The sequence below is a fragment of the Cucumis melo genome, chromosome 7 (assembly GCF_025177605.1).
Source record: "Cucumis melo cultivar AY chromosome 7, USDA_Cmelo_AY_1.0, whole genome shotgun sequence".
NCBI classification, from domain to species: domain Eukaryota; kingdom Viridiplantae; phylum Streptophyta; class Magnoliopsida; order Cucurbitales; family Cucurbitaceae; genus Cucumis; species Cucumis melo.
In genome coordinates this window covers 23,485,453-23,511,954 of record NC_066863.1, presented here as the reverse complement: position 1 = coordinate 23,511,954, position 26,502 = coordinate 23,485,453, and the positions used below count along the sequence as shown (strand labels likewise).

The following is a 26,502-nucleotide window of genomic DNA, read 5'->3' as shown; positions in this document are numbered from 1 at the left end:
ATTTGAACCCTCAAGTAATTTTTTTTCTTTTTGGTTTCTCAAATTTTGTTTGGTTTTTAAAAATATTTATTGAAAGTAGGTAACAGAAGAAAGGAAATTTGTAGCTACCCCAAAGTATAATAGATTGAAAAATCGAGTTGAAAAAACCGAACAAAAGACAATAAATTGAAAACAAGGAGGAACTCATTCGACATAGGTTTGAAAGAAATTCAAATTCGCTTTCTCAAAACTTATTTTTGGAGAACTAAACCAACCAAAACCATTTGACAAACAGTTTGTACTTCTCAATAGTTAAAGTTGGTTTGAACATTTACTAAATCAATCATAGTCAACCTTCAAAACCCTAACAAAGCAAACCAAAGGCTAAATCAGAAGAGAAAGAGAAGTTCCAAATAGTTCATTTTCTATCGGCATTGTCAAAAGCTTAGTTCCTTCTTAATACCATAATTAAAAAAATGAAAGAGGGACAAATTCCTTGCCTGACGGTTGACTCCATGTCTAAAGAAGGTCGAGTAATAACGGTTTGATTCGTTCCTATTCATCGAGACGAGGGGCTAACCTCGTTAAGATACGAGGTGACGAGTGAAGCAAGTATAATCACTATATTTGAAAACAAAGATTCTTTATTTCATAAACTATAATAATAGAAGAATGACATACAAGACTGACGAGTCAATGACTCGTCATTCTCTCTTATATGCTCAAACTCTCTTTACCTCATTTTTCATGCCAAGGAAGAAGAATCTCAGGTGATGGTAAGCTAAGCATTGGAATAGGATAAGAAACCTTAACTAGAACCCGAAACCCAAGGAGATGCATCTTGTCTCCTTTCTTAAATAAGAAGCAAACACAGTCTTATTCGTTAGAAAGTCCTATGAAAGGATTGTCTAGAAATCGACTTTGACCGACCAATTTACACCCTAACACGAAGTAGTATTCCTTAACTTTCAAAATTATATTTATATAGTTTACATGAAGAAAAAAAAATGAAAAAAAAAAAGGTGTGTAATAATAGAATAGCTTCCTGAGGTTTCAATAGTTCCTCCAAAGTTTCCAGCTATTGGCAAGAAATTATAAGAGCAAGTTTGGTATTTTACTTTCCAATAAGAAAGATTCTTCTGAGTTAAATTATACCATCTCTCTAAATTCTGGTATCCCAACAGGATTTTTCATTTTTCAAATTTCAACTTTTTTTTTTTTTTTTTGTTGGAGTTCATAACTCTAATGCTTTAGAAGCAGGAAAGGTAGAGATACCAAAACCATCTCTTTCAAATTCAAGTTTGTAATTCTTCATAAAAATTCAAAAATTAAAACAAAAAATTTCAATTCAAAAGCTCAGTCAAATTACCTCAAATTTCAAAGGGGACACCAAAAAACAAGATAACAATCTCCACCGCCGGATGTGGACCGCCCCCGCCCAATGCCACCGAAACTAATCTCCGACGCAAAGCGCCGCACTCATCCTCTTGTTTGGCTCGCTGCCTTACTCTGTACCGTAGTTTCAATCGCCGTCATAATCGGAGGCATCGTCGTCTTCATCGGTTACCTAGTCATCCACCCTAGGATTCCGACCATCTCCATTCTCGACGCTCATCTCGACAATTTCCAAATTGACATCGCCGGCCGCCTCGAAGTTCAGTTAACGATCGTCGTTGAAGCAAAGAATGATAACGCGAAAGCTCACGCCAGTTTCTCGGATTCGAGTTTCTTCCTCCATTTCTTAGAGATCAAGATCGCACAACTTGTGGCGGATCCATTCGAAGTGAAGAAGAACAGTTCAATGAAATTCCATTACGCTGTTGCCTCGAATTCAATTCCTCTGAATCCAGAGCAAATGGAGACCGTTGATTATGATTTGAAGGCAGATCTGAGTCCATTTACTTTGATAGGGAATACGAGAGTTCAATGGCGGGTTGGATTGCTTGGATCTGTGAAGTATGAATGTCATCTTCATTGTGAGCTTAAATTTCATCCTTCTAATGGAACTTATTTGAGATCTCCATGCAGTTCCAGAGTTAAATGATTTCTTCTATGTTCTTTAGAATCAATTTTTTTTTTCTTTTCTTCTTCTTCTTCTTCTTCTTCTTAAACCAATTTGGATTAGTGAAAAATAAAATTTGAAATCCTGAAATAATTTCATCACAATTTTTTTCCCATTCTGTATTAGACAACTCTTTGATGAGATAACTTCTTTCTATTCTCATTACATATTTCTATTCTTTTACCTGTGTCCTATTGATTAATATGTTTATGTTTGAATATTACCGTTACGATGAATGAAAAATATTTAAGTATTTTGAAAAAAAAAATAGTAAGATGGAAATAAATTGATTGAATATAATAGCACTAGTAACTAGTAAGTTAGAGATTGAACATTGTTTTAATTTAGTTGATTTTAGTCATAGAAGTGAATACGAATCAATAATAATGATGGAGGTGTATTCTTTTTGAGTATAGTTAAATGTTTGAGGTTAAAATTGGTCATTGATGAATTTATGCAAAAATTTAAAGAAAGTGGTCAAAGTCTAAGATCTAAATAGATAAGAATTGACTAACTCACTTACCTACGTAATATTAACCTCAAATTCAACTTGCTTAACATTCTGAGTTCAAGAATTCAATTCTCTCTTTTATATATAGTATGAAATAAATAAATAAATAAATAAATAGCATGTAGAAAATATGCTTCTGGTAACGATGTCAAACCCATCAGCTTATAGTTCAATTCAAATCCCAACTTCATGTGTTTTATGTAATTGGATGCTTTAGTTTTGACCATATTCTTCTTTTCTCTATTACCCTTTTCACTATATTTCATGGTTTGTAGAGTTAAAATGTTTAGGACTAATAACCATTTAATGTTTTGTTTTTAGTTTTTGAAAAACAAGTCTACTTGGATAAAGTTTCTCTTTTTTTCAATTTCAATTATAATTTGCAGACATTAATGTCTATTAATTTATTTTAAATATTTATGAATTATGAAAATTTTAAACTAATTAATAGGTATATAAAGAAGAGTAAAACTTAATTAATTATAATACATTCAATTATTTTAGATTAATCTATAACTAAATTATAATCTCACTCAAATCTAATCATAAAATTGAGTAATACTTCGAAATCGATTGAATAGAAATCAATAAAATGGTTTTTTCTTTTTTTTTGTTTAATTTACAAAATATTCACGTAAGATGAGGGCCGAGGAAGAGGAAGAGGTAATTAGAGGGGTGATTAGATTTAAAAATTAGAGTAAGGATGGGTAAGGTTATTTAATTTGAGTAGGGTCATTTGAGCTTCCTATCTTAATCAATTAAAAGGACTAATTATTACACAAAAGATACCCAACTCATAAAGAATAATAAACATTGAGACATGTCATTATCTTTTTATTCAATTCAACCCCACCATTCAATAATAATAAGTGGACTTCTTTTTTTCTTTTTTCTTTTTTTGTACTTTTCAATATTCAAAATAAAATAAAATAAAATAAAAATATTGATTTTACCTAAGACCATATATTTAACATTGAAAATATGGTGTCACAAAATGATTTGGTTGGGTATTGTTTCAATTCTTAAAAGCAAACATGATTCAATTATCATACAACAATATTTCTACAATTTTGATCTTTCCCTCTTATTTACTAAAAAAATTGATGCTTTCTATAAAAAAAAATAATGATAAAATAAAAGTTTCTATTGAACTCGACTCAACGACAATTGACATATATTTCGTTTTTTTTCTTTTGATATTGAAGTTTTACAAATCTTCATATCCCTATCCCATTTACTCTATTAAATCAAACGAAAACAAAATTTCAATCTTTTTTGAGTTGGACTAAAGGATACAAAATCAATTTCCATCTTTGTACACAGTATGATATTAACAGATAATACCAACTATGACTTTGTGACAAATTTTGAAAGGAAAAGAAAGCTTGGTTTGAAGTATGGGAGTTCTTTCCAATACTAATGCCTCTTCAATTTTAAATAACTAACTTACAAATTTCTAAGCCACTTCTAATTATCTAACTAAACATTGTGTTAAAATTTAAAAGTATTTTATAAATTAAAAAAATAAACTCACTTATACAAGCATAATCTAAAATCTATAGTTGAAATTAATTTTTTTTATGAGACCATATTTGAAAATATAGAATTAAACTAATATTTAAACTTTTTTAAAACAAGAGAAATCATATTAGAGGATCGACATCAGTTTAACATGATTTTAAAATAATTAAAAACGTCGTAAAAACACGTTATTGTTCATTAAAAAATGTTTAGCATTTGATTTTATACTTTTAAATGTAATTTTCACACAATCAAAATTGATTTTAATTATTAAAGATATGTTTGATTCAACTTATTTGATGTTTAATTTTGAAAATAAGTTATTTTAAAATTGTTTTTAAAGGAATTCTAAACTACTTAAAATAACTTTTAAAATAAATTTAAATTTTATTTTAAATGGTGTTAAATAAAAATGACTTTTTTGAAAACTAATATTTTTTGGTTAAGTTTAAATGGATCCAAAAACTATGTTTTAGAATAATTTTCAAACATGATAAAAATGATTTTAACTCGTGTTTTAGGCTATTTCATATTTGCCACTTGCCAAGATGATGGATCGAAGCACAAACGTAAAAGTGTAGGTTGTGTTTTAATTGCTCCATGGAAACAATAACTTCTTAGGGACCATTTTATTTATTTATTTGACAAAGAAAACCACAAAACTTTAATTTGATTTTGGTTTCAATTTACAAATTCCATAAAGTTTTGAGCATGGGATGAGGACCAAAACTTTTTCACTTTCATTCTAATCGAGGACAAGGCTTATTTTCTAGTGTAAATTTAGACGTTGGATGAATAGCTATTTGATTTTTAAAAGCTATTACTAAATTGAAATGATTCAAAGTCATTGTATGGAAGTCTCCGCATATGTATTTATTTATATATGGTTATTTACGATTTTGATTTTAAAGTTTAAAGAGGTATAATATATATACTCTCTAACATAGTGATGTTGCTTGTATCTAGCAAAAACATTCTTTAGATCTAATAATATAATTCTAATCACGTATATCTATGTGTCCATCTCTGTGCATTTTCTCTATTTCGTAATTGTTGATTTTATGATAGATTGTTTTTTTTCAAATTTTTATAATGATTTTCATCTTTCTAAAAATAAATATGTTTAATTTTTAGTCAAACTAAAATAAGAAAATAAATTTTTAAAAAACTGTTTTTTTTTTAGTTTTCAAAGCTTTTGGTTTGGTTTTTTTTTTTTGAAACATCGGTTAGTAAAGGCCCGTTTGGTAACGTTCTCGTTTCCTGTTTTCTGTTCTTTAAGAAATTGAGAAGTTTGGTAATGTTCCATGTTTCTCGTTCTCGAAAAAAATAGAAACGTTTTCCATTTTATAAGGAATTATTAGGAAAAAAAATATTTTCTTCTGTTCCATTTCTCAATTATTTCTATTAGTTTCTTTTTCCTTTTTCTCATTTATTTTTATTGGTTTCCTTTTACTTTTTCTCAACTATTTTTATTGGTTTCCTTTTTTTTTTCTCAATTGTTTTTATTGGTTTCCTTTTCCCGTTTCTCAATTATTTTTCTTGGATTCCTTTTCATTTTTCTCAATTATTTTTATTTGATTCTTTTTCATTTTTCTCAATTATTTTTGTCGGTTTCCTTTTCCTCTTATCTCCATCGTCTTCCTTAAATAACTATCCTTTTCCTCTTTCTCTCATCGTTTTCCTCTAGAAGTTATCTTCCTCTTTGCCTCTCATTGTCTTCCTCTACAATCCGGACTCTTTCTCTTCGTTGGATCCATAGTTTTTGTCTGACTCTTTCTCTTCGTCAGATTCATAGTTTTCATCTTTCTCTTTGCACGGATTTGAGTTTTCGTTGTGGGTTTTTCTCTCAAGCATTATAGGTAGCAGAGTTGAATGTTAAATTTTATTTTATTATATTTTTTAATTCTGAATATTGAGGACATAATAACTTATTTTAAAATTAATATTACATTCTAGATGTCATAAAATATCAATGAGGTTGTTGAAATTGATGGATTAAGAAGTAAGTCCACATCATCTAAGAGAAATGGCCTGAGTGAGAATTCTCAACCAAATTTGACAACATTTGAAGGATAAATACAATTTTATGTTTATGTTATTATTTTTATTTGTGCACCGCTACTTTTGTATTAAATAAATAAACTTTTGATAATTTTTTTAATGTTTAATGGATGACATATATTTTAATTTTGGTTAATATTTAATTGAATTAGATGTAAATAAAATAAAAAATAAATCTCGAAAAAAATCAGAAAACAAAAAAACTTTATCAAACACATTTTTTGTTTATATTTCTTTTTTTCAAGAAATAAGAAACAGAAACAGTTTATCAAACACATTCCTGTTTCTTGTTCTAAAAAAAGAATGAACAAAAAACAGAGAACAGTGAACGAAAACGTTACCAAACGGGCCCTAAATAACGAAACAAAAAATACCTAAAGAAGAAATCTAAAAGGAGGGTGTTTATATACAACTTTTAAAGTCTGAGAATTAGAAAAAAAATTACATTATAGAGTATTAGTTTTTTGAAAAATCAAGCTTGCAAAGAATACTACTCCTATGTATTAGTTTCTTTGTTTAGATATCTACTTTTTAGTTTTCGTTTTTTTAAAACTACATAGGCCTATAAATGACAATTTTGTTCAATTTTTTTTTTGTGTTATCTACTTTTTACCAATATTTTTTAAAATAAAGTTAATTTTGAAGAAAAATAATTTATATCTTTTTTTTTTTGTTTTTAAAATTTGTTTCTACGAGCTCCAACGTCGTATTTAAGAAAGATACAAAACATAACATGAAATTGAGAGAAAACATGTTTATTTTCAAAAACCAAAAACTAAGAAAAAAAGTTTAAAAATACAATTACCAAATGCAACTTTTAAAACTGTTTGTGTTTTTGAAATTAGACTAAAAATTTAAGTATTCCCTTTCTAATATGGAAAGAAGTGTGAAAAACTTAAAATAGTTTTCGAGAACCAAATAATAATAAGAGGAATTGTAAAAAATGACAAATTTGATAAAATATAGCAAAATTTCAAACTCTATCAATAATAGACACTAATATGTTTCTATCAATGACATTGATAGACAATAATAAAAGTTTATCAGGGACAAAATCCAAATTTTATTATATTTTATAAATATTTTAGTTTATTTTATTAAATTAAAAAAAATTCTAATAATAATAATCTAAATAGGAATAAAATTAAATATGTTAGCCACTTGATAAGGTTGTTTTATATAAAGTTGAGTCCTTAAATCTAAGTGGTGTAAGATAACTATTCTAAAAAATAGAGAAATCATATATTTTAGTATTATATATATATATATATATATATATATATATATATATATATATATATATATATATATATTTTATATATGATGATGATGAACTTTTGTTTTTTTTTTTGTTTTTTTTTTTTTTTTTTGCTAGAGACATACAAAATAGCTCTAAAGTAAAGAAAAAAGATGAAAAAAAAGAATATTATAAGATAAGTTCAAAATATGACTTTAATATTAAATGGCAAAAAAGATTGGATAAGGTGATGTTTGGTTATATGTTGCCCCTCCCCCTTTGTCAAGAAAGCTTTTATGATTGGAAATGAAAAGTGGAAACAGTTGGAAGCTTTGTGTCAATTTCATGGCCTAACCTATTGCTTCAAACTCCATGTGCTTTCTCTTCTCATCACTTCTTCAATTCTTGTTTTTGGCTGCCTCTTTCAAAACCATTAAATCTAAACTAACCCAATTTCAGATACCTTATCATAATCCTTTGGTTTTTTTTTATTTTGCCAACAAAGGTTTATCTTTTCCAAAGAAACACTACAATCTCGACCTGTTATCTTTAAGTTTTGTAAATTACATTTTTAGTCTTTTGATGTGTTTGTTTTCTTATATTATTCATTGGATAATATTTTCAAAAATTAAGTTGAAAACTTTTTTTTTGATTTGTTTTTAGAATTTAGTTAAGAATATAAAGGTTTAATGACAAAAAGATATAGTAAAAAAATAGTAAGGGAGACAATTAAAAAGAAAAAAGAAAAACCATATGAATATTATCTAACACATTTAAGAATTCAACCTTTCAACTCTTTTTACTTTCTTAATAAAACGAACTCTAAAAACAACACGTCAAAAGAACAAAGCAAAACCAACATAAAGATGCCTCAAATGACATAAAAATTTGTAATATCAACCAATTGACTATTAAAAACTTGATTCTTTGCGCTATATATTAGAAGAAAAAAAGAGAGAGGGCTAAATTTGAGCATAATTACATTAGTTATTATTTCAAAAGATGAAATCACCTCAAAATTTAGTAAAAATAAAGAATATAATATGTGGTAGATTATACAAAATACTCTCAATTTCAACGAAGATTTTAGTTATATACTCTTTGACATTCTGGTCAACTTTTCTAGTAAAATAACAAGATGAAAAGTACATGTGCGGGTATGACTTGTAAAATAGTGATACATGTGACAAATATAGAGAATATTTAAGTTATTCTAGTAAAACTAGGGTATGTTTAGTTACAAGTTTCATTTTTATCTTATATAACTTAGAGGTAAGGAACCAATTGATTTTATTAGAATAGTTCTTTTTTAATCAAGCTCTCTTAATCAATTTTTTTAAAGGAAACAAAAAGGTCTTAAAATGCCAAAATTTGAACTACTAAAAAAATTTGATCTTGAGTATCCTCTTAACTTTATGCTTTATATTATATATACACATAAACTAAAATAATGCCAATATCAATGGCTAATTCAATGGTAAGAATGTCTTTTAGTCTTCTCTAGGCTTTAGACTTAGGTTGAAGTCTCACTACTTACATTATTTTTATTGAATTATAAAGCCCTTATCAACAAAATTTTTGAATTCGTCATTAGTAACAACGATTGTAACTTTTTTTAGATGGAAGAAGAGCACGTCACGTATAGAATGTTGCTTGGCCACACAAACTTCAATACTTAAGTTAGAGAAAGTGGAAACTTTAGAATTTAAAAGTGAACGTTAATTAATTTTTGCCAAAGCGATGTTTTAATTAAAGAAATGAATAACCTAGGTTATTCTCCATATGGAATTCTAAAGCTACATTTGGATAATAATTTGTTTTCATAGATTGAAGTATGCGAGAGGCATGTTTCATTAGTTAGTTTACTAGGCTCGACCTCTATTAATAAAGCACCTTCCCTAACCCATTTTGGTCCTAGCACAAATATTCTTGAGTGGGACAGACACAAACTCACGCTAATCACTTTGTTAAGCGTTAAGCACATTGACTTGGCCAACCCACAAAACCAACCCTCTTTCCCAAGTCCCTTGATTGCCAAACACCTTTAGATGCATAGTCAAATTGTAGTGATTGCAAAGCTGCCAAACACCTTTTGATGCTCGGTGAAATTGTAGTGATTACAAACTAATTAGGAAGGTAATTTTTGTGTAGTTTTACCTACACTCATGTTGAATCAGAAATTAGATTTAATTCAATGTAAAAAAAAACCAATTTAACGACTCTAAAATCAAAATTAATTCACCTAAACTCTTACAAATTTGGGTTAGAAAATTGGATATTCAACGCACCTGTAGAGTTGTATTTAATAATAGAAAAAAATTTAATTAAAAGAGATTTGCAATAAGATTTTGGAGTTGGAAAGAAGCTTACACATGAACTCACCGTAGCTCTCCGCTGTCACATGATATAGTGTAGAGACGATCATTAAGTGCCAGTGGACCCCTAATTTTCATCCTATAACGGCCGTTGGATCGATGCGGCTTTCTTGGTCCACGATGCCACGTGTTCTCATCTTCTTCCATTCTAGTTGCTATATATATTCGTGAACCGGCTCGATTTCTTCTCGCACTTCATAGGGTTTAATCTACGTCATTTCTCGCAGCTTACCGTCGCTTGCCGCCGCAGCGGGAAGCTTTACTGGAAATTTCACCGCGTTGTTTCTTTTCGGTTACAACACCGGCGGTCTCTAATTCGCTTGGTGCAGGTCGGGAACCGCTTCGCTCAGCCTACGGTTTACGTTTTGTCGTTGGCCGGTCCTTCTTCATTTTCCTTTTTTGTTCTTCTCTGCTTTTGTTTTTTGCTTAATTTCTTTGCCGCTGTGCGGTGTTATCTTGTTGCGAAAATGTGTGGGCGAATTGGATCCCGCCTTGCATCAACTGAATCGGAAACCGTGGTGAAGATTGCTTGGATTCTTTCCTTCCTCCAGATCTCAGGTACGAAGTTTCTCTTACTTTCGAGAAAGAGCTAGTTAATCTAATTTTTGCGTTTTTTATGATCGTTGTTGTAGGTTTTCCTTGCTAGTTTCGATTTATCTACATGTACGAAATCAATCAATCTGAAAACTGCTCAATCGATCTGCTCTGTGTATCTGAATCTTGATTCTTGTTCTCCTCTGTCGAAGACAAAGGAGCATAAGCTTGATTCTCAGTTGAGTTTAATGATTTTGTGTTTCATAAAGCTAATTCATAATCATTGAAGTTAATTGGTTTTCGTTTGGTTGCTTCGTTCAATAGAAAGATAATAGCTCTAATTTTGACATAAAGTCTGATTCCAGTCCATATAGGAATGGAACTGCTAGAACTTTTGTCAGTAAGAAAATTTGAACCGATAGAATTTGTTTCTAATTCATGCTCTGCTGCAGCTAAAACACCATAACGGAAAGAAGTGAGATGCACAATTTTCTGATAAGATTTTGTGGAATGTAATAAGAACATTACAAATGAAATAGAGAAAAAAGTATGGAGCTGCTGTTAGTTTTATTCCTCTGTTAATTATCATATTTCTTTAAATGGTCTCAACAGCAGAACTAAGAATAATGGAAGTTGTTTATTAAAAATGGGGGGAGTTTGTCTCCATTTGTTGAATGACTCCATGGTAATATCCTATGGAAATAGTGAGAATGGATTCTTTGGTTCTGAAAAAGAAAACACGAGCGTGATGATTCTGTTTCTATTCGTAGTAGAAAATAGCATATAGTCTTTTGGATAGTCTTTTGATTCATAGGGGGTATTTCTTCTTAAAAAAAAAGAAAAATTAAACCCTAAACAACTAGGTGTGTCTTTAAAATGAAATCCAGTTTTGAAAGCGTATAATAAATCAAGTGATTTTGTGTATGATAGACCTTCAAAATTTTAAACTTTGTATGTGGTGAATCATTATCTTCTTTTTTAAAAAAAGAAAAAAAAAATCTGAATAGATCACTTATCAAATATTTTTTAAAAAAGTTCTAAATACGTCAAGGACCTGTTCAGAAATTTATTGAACACTCTTGAAAATTTAACTAAGTTGGAACTGTCCATAAACTCTAGGACTGAGATTTTAATTTAACCAACAAAAGAATTACTTAAAATTATATATCTTTAAAGTATTGTTCAATGCCCTGATTTTTTTCCTTTTTAAGAATAAACAACAAACAACAAATACATATAAAACTACCAAACAAAATAAACCACGAAGTTAAGGAGAAAAACTTGTACACCTTCCGTTTTGCAAGTTAGTGCACTAGAAGATCCTTCAGCGAGGAGGGCCATAAAGTCGTTAATCAAATTAATGATTTTCAGAGTCCAGTCAATTAGATTCAACATAGTTATTATGGACGTTAATGGCCTTGGTTGTACTTGTTGTCTCTTAATAAAGAATCTTAGCCTTATTGGGTGGAGGAATGCTCTTAAAGTATGCCAATCAAACACAACTTAAATGGTCTAAAAAATGTATGTGTTTTTGTGTTTCTCTTGTGATTTTATTCTTATTCTTTAAAAATTACAACTTTAACGCTAATACATCGAAGGTACAATAGACTATGTTTGGAGATACACAAATTAAGAAGCAAACAGATGTCTTGTTAAGTAAACCGGGAAACTTGGTGGATGGATTTTCTTCTTTCCCTTCTTTCAGTTCGAATCCTTTTGCGGCAATAAAGTGAAGGAGAGAAAAATAGAAGTCTATGTGCCACATGTCATTAAACAATATATTTTATGAATTCTTCATCATTCTTAAACCATTCGTCTATGATGAATGGAGACAACCATAGGGAAAAAAATGCATTTTGGTTAAAAAGTAGTATGTTAAGGTGTCTCCCATCGACAATATTTTATTTGCTAAAAGTGGCCGGAAAAAAAATTGATTTGCCAAGAAAAACATTTGTTAATATATATGGGCTTGGACGAGAGCTTTTCAAATTGTGGTTGCGGTGGAAGTAGAAATTTTTCTCACTTGGTTGGTTGCTTCGAGTAATCGTGCTTACATATAGAAAAGTATTTTCATTGCAACTTTTCTTTTTAAATTTTTATCAAGAGATTATCATTTGTTGAAACGTTCAAAACCGAGAAATTGATCTCAGATCTAAAATCTATATTTTGTTATATGATCTTGAAAAATACAGAACACAAAATAGCTTCTTTGTTCTTTCTGTCATGTAGTGATAATTTTTTTATTTCTTTTGATTTCAACCCTAATTCGATTCAAGATAAGATGTTTGTGATAATCTTAGGAGAGCAATTGGTTTATAACGATTTAATATTGAGGTCATGCCATGCTATTCTTTTATGGTTTATATTTGGTCTTGTGGAAGCTACCACCTTAATACTAAAAATATTCTTGCCTATGTCAAGGGAGGGATTGAAAGAGAGAAAATTTATACACAATCAAGAGTTGAAAATAGGAGGAAACCTTGAGTAAGTTAAGGAGGAAATGACTAAAAATGAAAGGAAGAACGGACGATGATGGGTAATACTTCAATTTGATAGCACTCAACTTCATGCATCTCCAAGAAAAGAAAAGTTAGAAAAATATATATAATTTTATCCAAAATGAGAAAGAAATATTACCACATAGCATCATTCCTTTCCTTGAAGAATAAAGAAAAAAATAAAAATCGGTTTCTGAGATCACAATCAAGAGTGTCCAATTTAAATATGAATAACTGGAGCAAATCACTTGATTTGGTTCGATTTTCCATTTTGAGTATTAAATTTCTTAAGTGTACCAAGACAATAAACTATCATTCAGTTGATGGTTAGATATATCTGAATAACATAGCTTTAATACTTTTAAATCACAATGATATGCATATTACAAATGTTGCTGCCTTATAGTCCTTAAAATGAAAAAGAAAGCATAGTGGTTAGTATAAAAGCTTATCTTGTGAAAAGAAAATTTGAATTATTAATTCTACTATACTAGTGTCTTGTCATGTAAAGCAGTACAATATAACGAGTTGGAGTTGTTTTAACTTTTCCAAGCATATTTGCCTAATTGTCAAATGTTGCTTTTATTTTTCTTATTCCTCAGCTTTACACATAGCTACCACTTTGCTTAAAAGAATGGATTTTAGACTTTTGGTTTATTGGTAACTTTAATGACAACCTTTGAGCCAAGGCTATACAAGTTCAACATGATTTGACATAGAAATTACCTGTTTTCTGCTTTTCAGGACAATAATTTTCAAATTTAGGAATGTCTGTAAAACTAAATGTTTTCATTATAAGTTATGGCATAATAGAAATTGACACAATAAATAAGACAGAACGATAAAAAATACAAAATATTCTTGTCCACGCTAATAAATAAAATAAACAATTTTAAAGTATAGCAAATTTACTATTGATAATGTCTAAAATTTTATTATATTTTGTAAGCATTTCTTTAATTTTGTCCATTAAAAAGAAAATAGAGAACACAATCGCAAACAAAAATAATTTTTTTTTTTTTTTTATAACTCGATAGGGAAGAATTGAAATATTTCAAATTCACTACATTTTCTTGTTTTGCATCCATACACATGGAAGGGTTTCAAATCATCCTTCCAAATCATGTAAACCATATAGGGGTAAAAAGTTTGACAGGTTTCTGAGTTTTCAACAAAACAACCTTATTTGTAAAAACACGTAAACATTATTTTAATTCTTTTGGTTCAATGTTAAACAAGAAAACATCGGATCCCGAGAAATTATACTAGTCTTTTTAGTTGTCAATTTTTCAATAATCATAGAAATGCTTTTGGAAAATCCAATGAAAAGGATTGTCCAATTTTTTAAAACAAGGATAAAAGAAATATAAGAAACAAACCAATTCCCCCCCCCCCCCCCCCCCCCCCCCCCCCACCCAAAAAAAAAAAAAAAAAAAAACCATAGCAACCCTTTGCCCACTCAATAAAGTTCTCCCTAGGACTAATGAATAATATTAATTAGGGCAGACCACACCATTAAAAAGTATAAAGAAGTTACCTGGGAGATAGCTACGCTGTTAAATGCTGATGTGGCATATCACGGCGATAAGTCAAAATGGTAGAAGTTCTAAAACAAAAACCATGCTATTTCTTTACTACCTTTTTTGCCATTCGTTGGGATGAAGCTTTCCCTAACCATGAGAGTGAACCACTAGACTTGCGCAATAACACACCCAAGCTTCAGCATGGAGCTTACTGCCACATCTTAGACTTACAATAACTGAGACTAGTAACCGACGACTGAAGCGTCCACCCAGTTTCATCTGGGTAAGGTCGTACAAGTCTTTGCATCTTAAGGTTTGGCCTTGCAACGGCGGCCGCAAGTCTCAGTTGCAGCAGCCAGCAAGCATTAGTCTTGTTTAGAAAATCTCCATCTTATAAGGCCTTATTCCTTAAATTCTTCATCTTACAAAGCATTTAGATGTTCTTCAGGGAAGATTGATTCCAACACAACGCAGGGAGAAAGAAGAGATAGCTTAGCTATAGGTAATGTTTTTGTTTTCTTTTCAAACTCTTACCACCATAAACTATGTCAATTATCGAACTCCTCGCCACAATTTAAAGAAAATGACAAGTCCACATCATCCTTTAACAATCTAGTCATCAATCTGCTATATAACAATGACCAAATGCGTTCGATACGAAGACTGTGTAGAACCTTTTTCCAAATTATAGAAACTAAGGTTCCTTTCGAAATCAAAATACCTAATGATACACTGACCTCAAACCAAATTTTAGGAACTAAAATATATTTTAGCGTACAAAATATTAATCCTATCGAAACTGATCACCAAAACCATTGGCAAATTTTTTTCTACAAATCTGATCCCTAGAGTATCCTATTTGGAAGAAAAAAAAAACTCACGAATCTCCCATATCAAGCACAGCCATGGATACATCTTGACACGGGTCTGAATGAAATATATATGGCCCAACTACATTGGCATGTCGCCGTGTCCGTATTTGTGCTTAAATTTTCTCCTTTTGAGTGACTGCCCAAAAACTTCTAGACATAGAAGATGAACGCACCAACCTCAAAAGCAATGTTTTCTTTTTCTTTTGCTAAATTGTAGAGAATATCCTAAGCTTTTAAGAATTTCATTAAATAACTTTAAAAAAAAAAATTCAGAAACACCATTACCGTCAATTTTTTATGAAAACTATAATACGTTAGTAGTTAAATGTGAGTTATTGATTAAATTTCATAAAATTGTGGTATTTTTAAAACAAGGTACTAAACGGTTCTCCAAACAAAAAAACCAAAAATTTAGGGCATGGTTAATATTATTTTAAGGTTCAAAGTAGTAATGATATTTTTTAAACAAAATGTAAAGGAAAGGATATTTTCTATAATTAAGGGTTTGGATTGACTTAAAAAGTGTTTTTCAAAAACCTTGTTTTTATTTGAACTCTTTTAATAAAAAGGGTTTAAAATACATTTCAAAAACTATCTTAAGTGGTTGTTAAATAATTTTATTTTTTCTAAAATGACATTTTTTAAATTAAACACTTAGGATGTATCTCAAACACACCTATAAACTAGTTTTTTTTAAGGATAGTCACGGAGGAAAGGAAGATTTTAGGTCCACAATAACTCTTCCATAAGAGTTGGGGGCATAAAAAAAAATAAGTTGAGGGGTTCTCTTTTTTCTTTTGTTGGACAAAGACGTACATGGGGTAGAAGATTTGAAACCATGATACATATTTTAAACCAACTGAATTTTCCCAGTTGAACAGTCACTAACAACCTCTAAAAGGTAATTTCAAAGCTAGCAATTCGGAACGCATAGAAGATAAAATTTACAATCACTATGCTCTTCTACGAGAGACAACAACAATTTACCTGATCGTGACTAGAATGATGGCCGATTTGAAATCAATGTAGGGGTGAGAATTTTGCACTTCAACTGGGTACAATATCGCCTTCTATCTCCCCTGCAAAAGATTGTTAAGATGGCACCAGAGAAACAAATATTATAAATTCCAAGTTTCTTCAAAGTCTGTTGAGAGTAAATTATGCTAATGATATACGAATTTTCCTTTTTTTTCCCCCCTCCAATTTGTTCCTGTGTTTTGTTTGTTTGAATATGAATGAAGGAGTACACTATCAGTCGATTCAATGGTTAAATAGGCATCCTTGAACTTAAAACGAAAATCTTTCTTTCCCTCTAAAACACAACTAAAAAGAATATATGAGAGCACGACAGTGCGGAAATCCCATCACTCGGGATCAAATTTGGACTTGAAACAAGTCGGATAGGTTGATATAGGGACTGTCAGTGACTCAGTATTACACAGGGAAGAGCTATTATTGTAGAATAACATATCCAAAAATAATTATAATACGTGAAATACTAGATACGGTAATGGTCTTTATCAATACAAGAGTAAAATAAATCAATCACCTACTACTGGAAAAATAGGTAAGGTAACAACCAAATAACTACTATCGGTTATTAGTGTATGTCTGAAAATATTATAGTTGCTACTAATCTTCAACAATTATTGTAAAAGACAAACCTACACACCAAATGATTTCGTGATTTGAAAAACAGGACAAGGGGCTGTTTGAGTAGTACTAGAAAGAACTATGCATTAAGGGCTGTCTATATGTGTGTATTATAACATAAATGTATCCAAGTATTGACATATCCATTAATAATCTCTAGATGCAACGATCCATTACCGTAAAACAAAGATGAGCGAATTAGATACTTACCATGCATGCACTTAATGAAGTAGTCTAACTCTGGAAAGCAAACCGCTCCTTGAATCAAAGCAGAAGGCTGACGATATGCAAAGAAAGAGAAATGACGGCGATCAGGGTCACTTCTTGGTTTTGCCATATCGATGATTCTCACGTATCCATCTCTATCATAGCACGAAAGAGAATTTTCACCAGCTACAGTCAAGCCTCGATCCCAGGCTGAATTTAATATCTGTAGACGAGGCATAGAGATTTCCCTTTAAAGCCATTGGTAAAGACAGAAGGAAAACATTATAGAGAAATTAAACAGTTATATTACAACCTGCTGTAAGGACAAGGAATTGAACATACCAGATAGCGAGAAAAAAGGAAATTTGTTGTGAGAACTGTTTTCTGTCAATTTTTTTAAATTTGTCCGTGATAAAAAAAATTCAATGAACATATACAATCGATGTTATTGATTATATTGAAATCTATTACAATTTACAAATTTGAGATGTTGAAAAATATTTAAATATGTTTTTGTAGGATTTGTATAAGAAAAACAAAAACAGTATTTTTCTAAAACTCATTCAAACACAAAAGTATTTCATGGTCGGTTTCCTAGTAACCATTGAGTGGAAATTCTCCTTCCAAACAATCTCCCAGATAAGCTGTCCGAAAACCTATTTTGAAATAGATCAAATTTGTTTCTCTATAAATAAACAAATAGATTATATTTGAGAACTGTGATTAAAAACATATGTTGCTGAACATATGTAAGTTGACAAATTTATTTACAATTATAAAAGGAAAGAGAGAGAAAACAATAGTAAAAGAAAACTAAAAAAGAAGAGAGAAGAAACAATTTAAGAAACAATAATTTGAACACGTTTGTCAAAATGATAAGCTCAGCGGCAATTAGCATATACTCCCTCCCCAGTCCCTAGGTTGGAGATTCAAATCCCCCCACCCCATTTGTTATAAAAATTTAAAATAATTGAACACAATTTTGTTTAGAAAACGTTGGAAAACGCCCACATTAAGGCATTAATCAATGGCCAGAAAAATCATAGCCACCACCCATAGAAGCTCAATGGTGTAAAGAAAAAGAAAAAGATACTTAAAAATCCTCCACCTGCCAACTCAAACTTTCTGGATCAGCCAGCGCATCATCTACATCCTGACCGGCAACTGGCATGCCGCAGCAGACGAGTTTGACTATTACAGAGTGTTTCTTCAAAACATCAAAAACAGGGGAGTAACCATCTTGGTTAGAGGGGTTATAGAACCCAGAGGTGAGCTCTGCTGCATGACTAGATGTCTTGTACCACCAATAAACTGCAGGAATCTGTGCTATCAAAAACATCCATTTAAGACCTGATTACGCAATAAGATCATGACCAGATGCAATATGACTGATCGTTGAACACCAAATATTTAAGGAATTGAACACAGAAAATTCAACCCAAGTTGGCAAATAAGTATATGGCATTCAGATTGTCTTAGGGAAGTTGTATCCATGATTGAAGATTAACTAAGCAAGTAGAAAATGCATAAATCATAAATATAGGGTATATATTATATACATCCTACAACCAGTGTTGTATAGCTACGAGAGAGAAGACAATTTAAACACATGCCCACTTAACAGAGCCACATCTGATTACAATATTGTTGAAAAATAATTTCGGAATGGGAATGTGACGTGTCCAGACCCCCTACCTAGTGATACTAAAACTAATTTCATGAAGAATTTACCACCTGAAGACCAAAAGAACAATTTCATGAAAAACTAACCAGTATATCTATGACAAGTCATTATTAGCAGTGGAAAAGAATATAGCATAAATATAAGATTGATCAGTGAGACGACTCATACCTTAACAATAAATTTTGTCTCCTCAAAGACAAGGCTTGCAAGAGATAATACATTATCTACATGATAAATCAGCGTCTGGGCATACCACTGGAGAAAAAAGCGGCCATAGTAGCTATCATAGTCACCTCGTTCACAAAAGAACCCTGTTTCGTGTGGCCTAGAATTGTATTGGCCAGCATTATCAGGTCCCCTCGCCCAGAATGAGTGACCGCGCAGGCCTGCAGCCTTGCGCAGACTCTGTTGTAGATACTTATCATAGCACTGCACATTAAATTTACAAGAAGTAAGAAGGTCAATCAGATATTAAGGTCCCAAACTATAACATCCAATGATTACAAATTAGTCTGCTTGATGTTAACCGCGATTGGGTCTTGAGGTACATTTTTATGAGTAGGCTCATTACTTTCCACTGGGACTTAGAAATGTAACCTAAAACTTTCAAATCAATATAAAGCCCAATATTTTCTGTCCAACCTGATAGGATTTTCATGAGATATGAAAAGATACTTGGACTGCCAATAAATCTGAAGAACAGGGGATTAACGATATGATGAAGGGATAATCTTTAATAAATACCTGAAACTCACCGATACCAGGGTACCTCCATCCCATTCTTTCTGAGAAAGAAGGATATTTTAGCTCTCCAGATGCCCCCAGTCCTACTTCAATTGCAGACACAAGACCCTCAGCAAATAAATCATTGAACTCCGTATGAAAGCTTCTCATAAAGTCAAAGTATACCTGCAAATAATTGAGATTAAATCAGGCACATAAAGCCAGACTTTAATAGGGTAAAAATGGAAAAGAAGCTCATGGTGAAAAGTTGAAAACCAAAAAGTGGAAAGAAAAATGCATCATAGACATCTGTAGAACTGGAAATTGTTTAAGTACTCAAGTAAAATCAAACAAAAGATTAGAAAGTTATCACAGCTCGACATCCTATACACTGGAATTATAGCACATAAAATACTTCATCACCTCAATCCCGGTTCTTCCTCTTAAAACTCGCTCTTTGTCAATGCCCCAAGATAGACAATCTTTGTTCCTCCTTCCTTCACGATCTGTAAAGAATATATCTGGGTTCTCCTTCCCTATCTCCAGCACCCATTGTGGGAGCTTGATAAATGCATCCCCTGATTCAGTTCCTCCAGATGCATGGAATGCCATCACAACCTATTGAATCCAGACATGACTTGAGAATTGTTAGAAATTAAAATTTTTACAACAATTAACCATGGTAGACTTGCGAGGTTTAGACAATAATCATTAATCCCAATGCTCCCTACAGCAAGCTATCCCTTCTAACAAGCAAGATCATGTCTCAAAGAAAGACCTCTAAACTAAACTGAAGGTGACAATACAAAAACCGAAGTTTGAGGAGCAGCAAAGATCTAAAGGTGACAATAGTGGAAATGGGTGCCTGAGATATTAGAATACACAAACGGTCCCTAAATAGGACAAGATTTTGATCGTTTAAGTATTTATAGAATTAGAAAATTCATTCAATCTCATAAAGATTAATAGATCGGGGCCTCAGGCAGCATAAGTTATGAAAATATTTTTGTGTTGGTAATAAAATTCAAGGAAACTTCCTGCATTTATCAATAGCAGACTTACTGATGGGGTTCCTACTTTCTACTTTGATTTAGATTTCATATGATCTGACCATAGTACAAAGAGTCATGTGTTCGACGCATTATGTGGGAAACTACCTGCACTTTCAGCTTGAATTCACGTATGATGTTAAAAAGGTCTCTGTAACCAGACCACACATACTTTTGTGGGTTCCACGCTTCTACGATACCCCACCAACAATCCACAATAACACCATCGACATTTAGTGATTGCAAATGACTTAACTCCTGTCTGACGCCATCGGGATCAATCAATTGACAGAAGTTGTTTATGAAACCAGTCTGCCACAATAGTTAGAAGAAATTAGCAAACAAAAGTTTGACGAAATAAACAAGACATAAAAGGTAAATCTGGAAAAATAAATGGTGTAAAAACTCATTAATACACTTACAGCAAGCATTACATAAACAGGGACATAAGGAGTGCCTCTGAACTGACTCTCATTCTCTCTACAGCGAATATCTTGTATAAGCTGAACAAAGTAACCAAAAAATTACTTTCTCAGATGTGAAAGCTTCAAAAGAAACCAGGTAAGCAGACAAATAGGGTGGAATATGCTTAATACATCACAAGATGTTGATACTAGCCAGAAAACTTCGTAATAACTCCTGTAATAATTAACTCATTTTATTCCATTAATTATAGTATAGAATTACAAAATGTCTATTAGACTTAGACATCACTCATCGGTGTGAAAGGGAACAAAGGTTTAAATTTCAGTTATGTAAGTCATAATGCATTGCTTTCCTAAGAAATTAAACTCGGGACAATAATGTTGGACGGGAAAATATCTAGCTAGTGGAAAACATCACCTGATCTTCCAGGCAGTGAGCAGCGTTAAGAGGGCTCAAAGCTGTATACTTCTCATTCTTTGCATCTCTCTCCGTGATCACAACTGAATCTAAAGATGCCGGAGACAAACTCTCATCAATTCGGAGAACAGATGGCTGACAATCTAATGCTGCTTTAATAGAGCAACCCTTAAAAGAACCGGATGAGATAGGGCTTTCACCTGACCTTACAGGAAATGCTGCCTGTGAAGTATTTGCAACCAACAGTGAATAAGGCTTTAGAAAGAATGGATAGTACAAAGGATATAAGCATCAAAGAAACTAGCCCGACCAAATTCAATCATATTTATCAAATGACGAGATATTTTATACTCGACAATCCTCATTGCAAGACGAATAGAGGGCTAAATGTTCTGCCTATATCATCTTCCCCATGTTAAAACTCTAGCATCATCAACATGTCTGCTAGCATAAAGAAAACATATATGACAGCTACACGAAGGTTTTTCAAGGACAGTGGAAAGCTATGAAACATTGCCAGATATCCAGAACTAAAATACAGCATTTATCTTCGATGTTTCCTTTTGCAGCATTCACTTTTAGTCATTACAGAGAAACGATCTTCTCATGTTCCATTACTCGTTAATTTTCGATTCTTTTAGAGGCATCAGAAATCAATCGATCATCATTTTAGAAAAAAATCCATATAAGATACCTAAGTACAAAAAGATTAGCGTCACATTGACTCTTGAATTGAACACTTAAAATGCACAAAGAGTTGAATAAAAATGCCAACCCCTTGGGACTGAGAAGGCGGAGTGGACTGCCTGTAGGTGGTGCCATCAGCCTCGACAACCCAGCCAGCTTCCCTAGCAAGTGCAGCCAACACATCGTTCATATCCGCGCGAGCAGGGAGGGGGAAGTTACCGTACTGGCGAAGTCCCGCCAGTATCCGACTAGTAATGGCTCGGCGATGGCGCTCGCGAAGCTTGGTCCGCTCTTTTTCTTTCTCTCTCTCTCTCTTTGCCTTACCGCCGGTAGTAGCAGCTGTGGTAGTTGTCGGTCCCATAGCAGCAGCGGTGGCGGCAAAACCACGAGGACGACGAGGCGGCGGCGGAGGTTGAAGTTGATGCGATAAGTAGTCTGAGGCATGATTAGCTTGGGATTGAAGATCTTGATGGAAACTATCGTCGTTTAAGCTGCCGCTCATCTTGGTCGAATTTTTGGAGCTAACAAGGAATTGCGAATTACATTGATTCGTTTGAATCAGTAGCCCTCAAGAATTCCGATTGCTGAACACCTCTGTATTTCTTCCGGCTAGACGACGGGCCATCCCATCCTACTCATAGCTGATGCTACCAAACAAACAACAAATCTCTCCCTTTCCGATACTGATAATAAAATAATAAAATATTAAAATATATATATTTAAAGAATAAAAAGAAAACTATATTATATAAAGAAGGTTTAAAAATACGACGGAAATGTCTAAATAAATACTTTTTTATTTTTAAACACGATGTTAATTATTTAATATTATTTTGAATAAGTAAGCCACTTAAAAAAACAATTTTGTTATAAAATAAAAAACAATGAAACAACCAAAGGGAATAATAGAGAAGAAAGGTAAATGATAAGACAATTGGACTCATGAATTGTAGTGTGGTGTGTATAAAAAAGATCTCTATAACCTCTATTTATAAGTTAAGAAGATTATTAGGGAAGTTAATTGATGAATTTGTAACCTAAAAAAATTATGGATATCTAATAATATTTAAAAAAATCTTAGTGAAGGAAAAAGAGTACATCATTTTATATACTTTAATAATTGCCTTATTAAAAACATTGCTAAAGAAACCCAATGGAAAAAATCATAGTTAAGGGGAAAAAAATGCAGTATTTTTACTCCCTTCATAAGTACATCACTTGAATTCTTCGAGTTGTCACATTTCAATGTTGTGCTTAAGCTTTTCAATGTTGGAGTTGATAGTGCCTTTATAAGTAAGTTTGTCAAGTTGTCTTTTAAAGAATTTTGTTAAATATTGATGTCATTATTTTGATGCAGCTTTGTCTTCATATAAGAACAATATTGGCTACTGTTGTACATCATCAATATCGCATCTTGATTTAACGTAATTGTTTTGATCTGCTTCATAAGCTGTCATGATACAAAAAATCTTCTATATGTACTAAGTAACTCGTGTAAGATCTAGCTTGCATGGTTAGATAAATAACCTTCATCTTCATAATTAACTATGATCACAATTAGATTTATTAGAATAAAATAAATTAATGTGAGCTAATAATTCTTAAATTAAACATAACATATTTTAATTATACTTCAATATTTTAGAAGAAATATTATGTTTTATGTAACAAAATTACTAAAGATATTAAACAAGTAGTGTATAAATTAGTAAAGATATAAGTGCACTTATTTTTCAAAATTGTGGTTCTTCAAGACCTCAAGTTCTTCGTTATCTTTCTGATACCAGATGATATAATTTTGTTTTTCACATGGCCAAGTGAATGAACCACCCTAGGAAAGTTTAACGATATAACTAGTTCAATTTCATTTGCTTCATGTTTTATTTGCAAGTTAAGACAAAACATCTCAAATTCTTTATAGAGAAATTCTATTGTCTTTGAAACCTATTCCGGAGTTTCTACTCAAATCCTCAAATTGTAATTTCTTTTAAAAACATATGGACAAATAGGGGCCTTATATCAACAAAAATGTAATAAGATGATGATATGTCTAGAGTATTTTGTAACTCTCTTATTATTGAATCATATGATTTTATAACATTTAATCCTTTAGGGATAGAATTATTAATAGATTCATATAAATGTATAATGACTACATCCATAAGATGTATGTTAAGCTTTTCATACACAGTAAGATATGTTAGATATCTCATGGTATTGTATCTACCATAGGAGAATATTTATGTTTCATATAAACAATACCAGTTCTTCGCGATAATTATTATGGGTCCCGCTTTCTATTTGTTTTTCTTACAAATACTTACTTGTATTCTCCATATTTGACATTCTCTAAATGTCTAAACTACTAGTTCTCATGATTTGTAGCATAAGTTTATTTTGATTGGATTGTTTCTTTTCACATAAGTCAATCATTTATGTGTTGTCGTGACATTGTTCGATATGTCTAAGTACATATCACTTATTTTCATAAATAATATCGTGAGCAACATTGTAAGCAAAAATGTTTCAAGTTATTTAAGTATAGTTTCGTTTCCTGTTGTGACATATAATTTTATCGAGATCTCTTTACTTTCCTTACTTACTTTAAGATTCTCATGAGTACTCGTATTCAAGATTTCTTTTAGAATATCCATATTCTTAACTGAGTCATTAATTACTACTTCTTCAAAGATCTTTTTCTTTGGAACTCCAATTTGTCTATCACGCTTCAAGCGTGTAGTATTGACAACTTGTTGCACTACGATATAATTCTTAGATGACATCTTTGTAACCACTATAACTCGATCACTTTTCTTACAATTGTAAATGTTTTGTAAATGCATCTGCATTTAATTAGATATCATTTTATTACAAATGAGATATATTTTAAACTTTTAATTCAAAGTAATGTGTATGATGATCAAAATAAGACAATACTTATGCATTTCATTCAATTTATTTTTCCAAAATTTTCTTAATTTCTTCCCCTAATGTTGGAAAAATTGTCTCATTAATTAGAACTAACAAATTGCATAGTAAATATATCATCCATCATCCATCCAAAGTTTAATAGTTCCATCATCTTAAACATAATTTCATACAGATTTAGAAGCTTTTCTATTCAAACATAAGCTACAAGATGTTCGTTCACTTATCTCAATCAATTATCAAATGTTTGAGATGCAAACTTACTAGCATTCTTAAAACAAAATAATAAGTATATCTGTAGCCATCAATAAGATGCGCCAACAAGAATTAATAAACCATGAATGTCTTCTAAAAAGATGAGAGTTTCAATTTCAATTTTGCTAGTGAGAATTTGATAACTAACCTCTTGAGAACAAGAGACCCCTTGACAATTTATTATATGAAAGAATCTTCTAGTTTTTCAATGGATGTCAATTTATATTTCCAATCATACAATAATTTCATTATTTATCCAAAATGACTCTCATGTCAAATAAAATTATATTTGGATCAATGAACTTCAGGTTCATTGTTGCATATATATCAATTACACGAATGTGTACATAATATAATTGAGAAGTAAAAGTAGACAAATTTTTCATATATGCACTAACCGCAGAAGATTATATATAATATATATGTATCATATATTATTCTTATAATCAATCTCTGTAGATATGTTATCGATTACAACATATTCCTTTCCATTTTACTAAACTTTTCTTTGATAGATTTACAAAGATAGTAAAGTATATCAAGACTATCAAATCTTGAAGATGTATTGTTTAGTTTTAAGTATAATATGCATAAATGTACTATATGCAACACATAAATATCAATTGTTCTTATTCTCTCAAAGAGATTAAAAGGAAATCTAAATATTTCATCCATATATAAATCGGTAAAAAGAATAATCATCTCTTTATGAGATTGTCAGTTACTCGTGATATCCAAATAATATCATATTTATAAGGTTAAAATAAAAAACATGATTTCTTCGAGAAATACAAATAATTTATCAAAATTTGCTTTCATACGTCACTCTCTATTTCAACGTTAAGGATTTTAATTTTTCAAATAGATTCTTAACGTACGACAAGTACAAGATTATTGTATATTTTCCAAAACATATTTGAAAAATAAAATTCTCGTATAAATATGTATGGTTCTAATCAAATAAACATTTCTTTCTTATTAACATAATTTCGATCTTACTAGATATTGTAACATTCACTTCAGGGAATGTTATTAAATTATTTGATTGAAATTTACCATATATTTTTTTTATAGAAACATATGCTCAATAGCTAATATAATGTTTCAAACTTTCTCTCTCAAATTGTTATTGCCAAGAGCAAAGATGTTTTGACATGTGCAACTATGAATGCACAACAAAAACAATGAGCACTAACTAATTTATGCAACTTCATGTGCATTAAATCATATTTGGGTTTAAGAAGTAATTACATAACTTTCATAAACTTTGTCATAAGAGAATTTAATCAAAATATATAAT

At 31.0% G+C, this 26,502-nt stretch overlaps 3 protein-coding genes and 1 non-coding gene across 5 annotated transcripts; 3 read left to right on the top strand and 1 right to left on the bottom strand.

The window, feature by feature from the left end:
• Window positions 1-1,276: 1,276 nt before the first annotated feature.
• On the top strand, window positions 1,277-2,210 carry LOC103493029 (NDR1/HIN1-like protein 12). Its single transcript, XM_008453648.3, has one exon. It carries the CDS (start codon window positions 1,421-1,423, stop codon window positions 2,021-2,023), a length of 603 nt encoding a protein of 200 aa, XP_008451870.1. The 5' UTR covers window positions 1,277-1,420; the 3' UTR covers window positions 2,024-2,210.
• Window positions 2,211-8,833: 6,623 nt separating this feature from the next.
• LOC127150405 (uncharacterized) lies at window positions 8,834-11,018 on the top strand. The gene is made up of 3 exons (XM_051088118.1): window positions 8,834-8,848; window positions 9,899-10,304; window positions 10,379-11,018. Exons 1-3 carry the CDS (start codon window positions 8,834-8,836, stop codon window positions 10,390-10,392), a joined length of 435 nt encoding a protein of 144 aa, XP_050944075.1. The 3' UTR covers window positions 10,393-11,018.
• Window positions 10,053-10,262, top strand: MIR168 (microRNA MIR168). The gene has a single exon (NR_120689.1). It is a non-coding gene; the product is annotated as a microRNA MIR168 (primary transcript).
• Window positions 11,019-15,934: 4,916 nt separating the features above from the next.
• Window positions 15,935-22,711, bottom strand: LOC103493026 (beta-amylase 8). Of its 2 annotated transcripts, XM_008453644.3 has the most exons (10): window positions 22,108-22,711; window positions 21,333-21,554; window positions 20,912-20,992; window positions 20,598-20,801; window positions 19,864-20,058; window positions 19,462-19,626; window positions 18,886-19,146; window positions 18,142-18,354; window positions 17,037-17,256; window positions 15,935-16,252 (listed from the first exon to the last, which is right to left on the bottom strand). In XM_008453644.3, the coding sequence occupies exons 1-10, from the start codon at window positions 22,519-22,521 to the stop codon at window positions 16,221-16,223; spliced, it is 2,007 nt and encodes a 668-aa protein (XP_008451866.1). In that variant the 5' UTR covers window positions 22,522-22,711; the 3' UTR covers window positions 15,935-16,220. The 2 variants fall into 2 exon arrangements, with proteins under 2 accessions (XP_008451866.1, XP_050943024.1); XM_051087067.1 differs by lacking the exon at window positions 15,935-16,252 and having other exon boundaries at window positions 16,644-17,256; window positions 22,108-22,707.
• Window positions 22,712-26,502: the final 3,791 nt, after the last annotated feature.

Excerpts from the sequence above, each read along its gene's own strand:
- LOC103493029 (XM_008453648.3), top strand. The coding sequence starts at position 1,421 with ATGCCACCGAAACTAATCTCCGACGCAAAGCGCCGCACTCATCCTCTT.
- LOC103493026 (XM_051087067.1), bottom strand. The coding sequence starts at position 22,521 with ATGAGCGGCAGCTTAAACGACGATAGTTTCCATCAAGATCTTCAATCC. Across the intron at positions 20,993-21,332 it reads CTCACTGCCTGGAAGATCAG|CTTATACAAGATATTCGCTG; the intron begins GTGATGTTTTCC and ends TACTTTGTTCAG. Across the intron at positions 19,627-19,863 it reads GAGGAAGAACCGGGATTGAG|GTATACTTTGACTTTATGAG; the intron begins GTGATGAAGTAT and ends AATTATTTGCAG.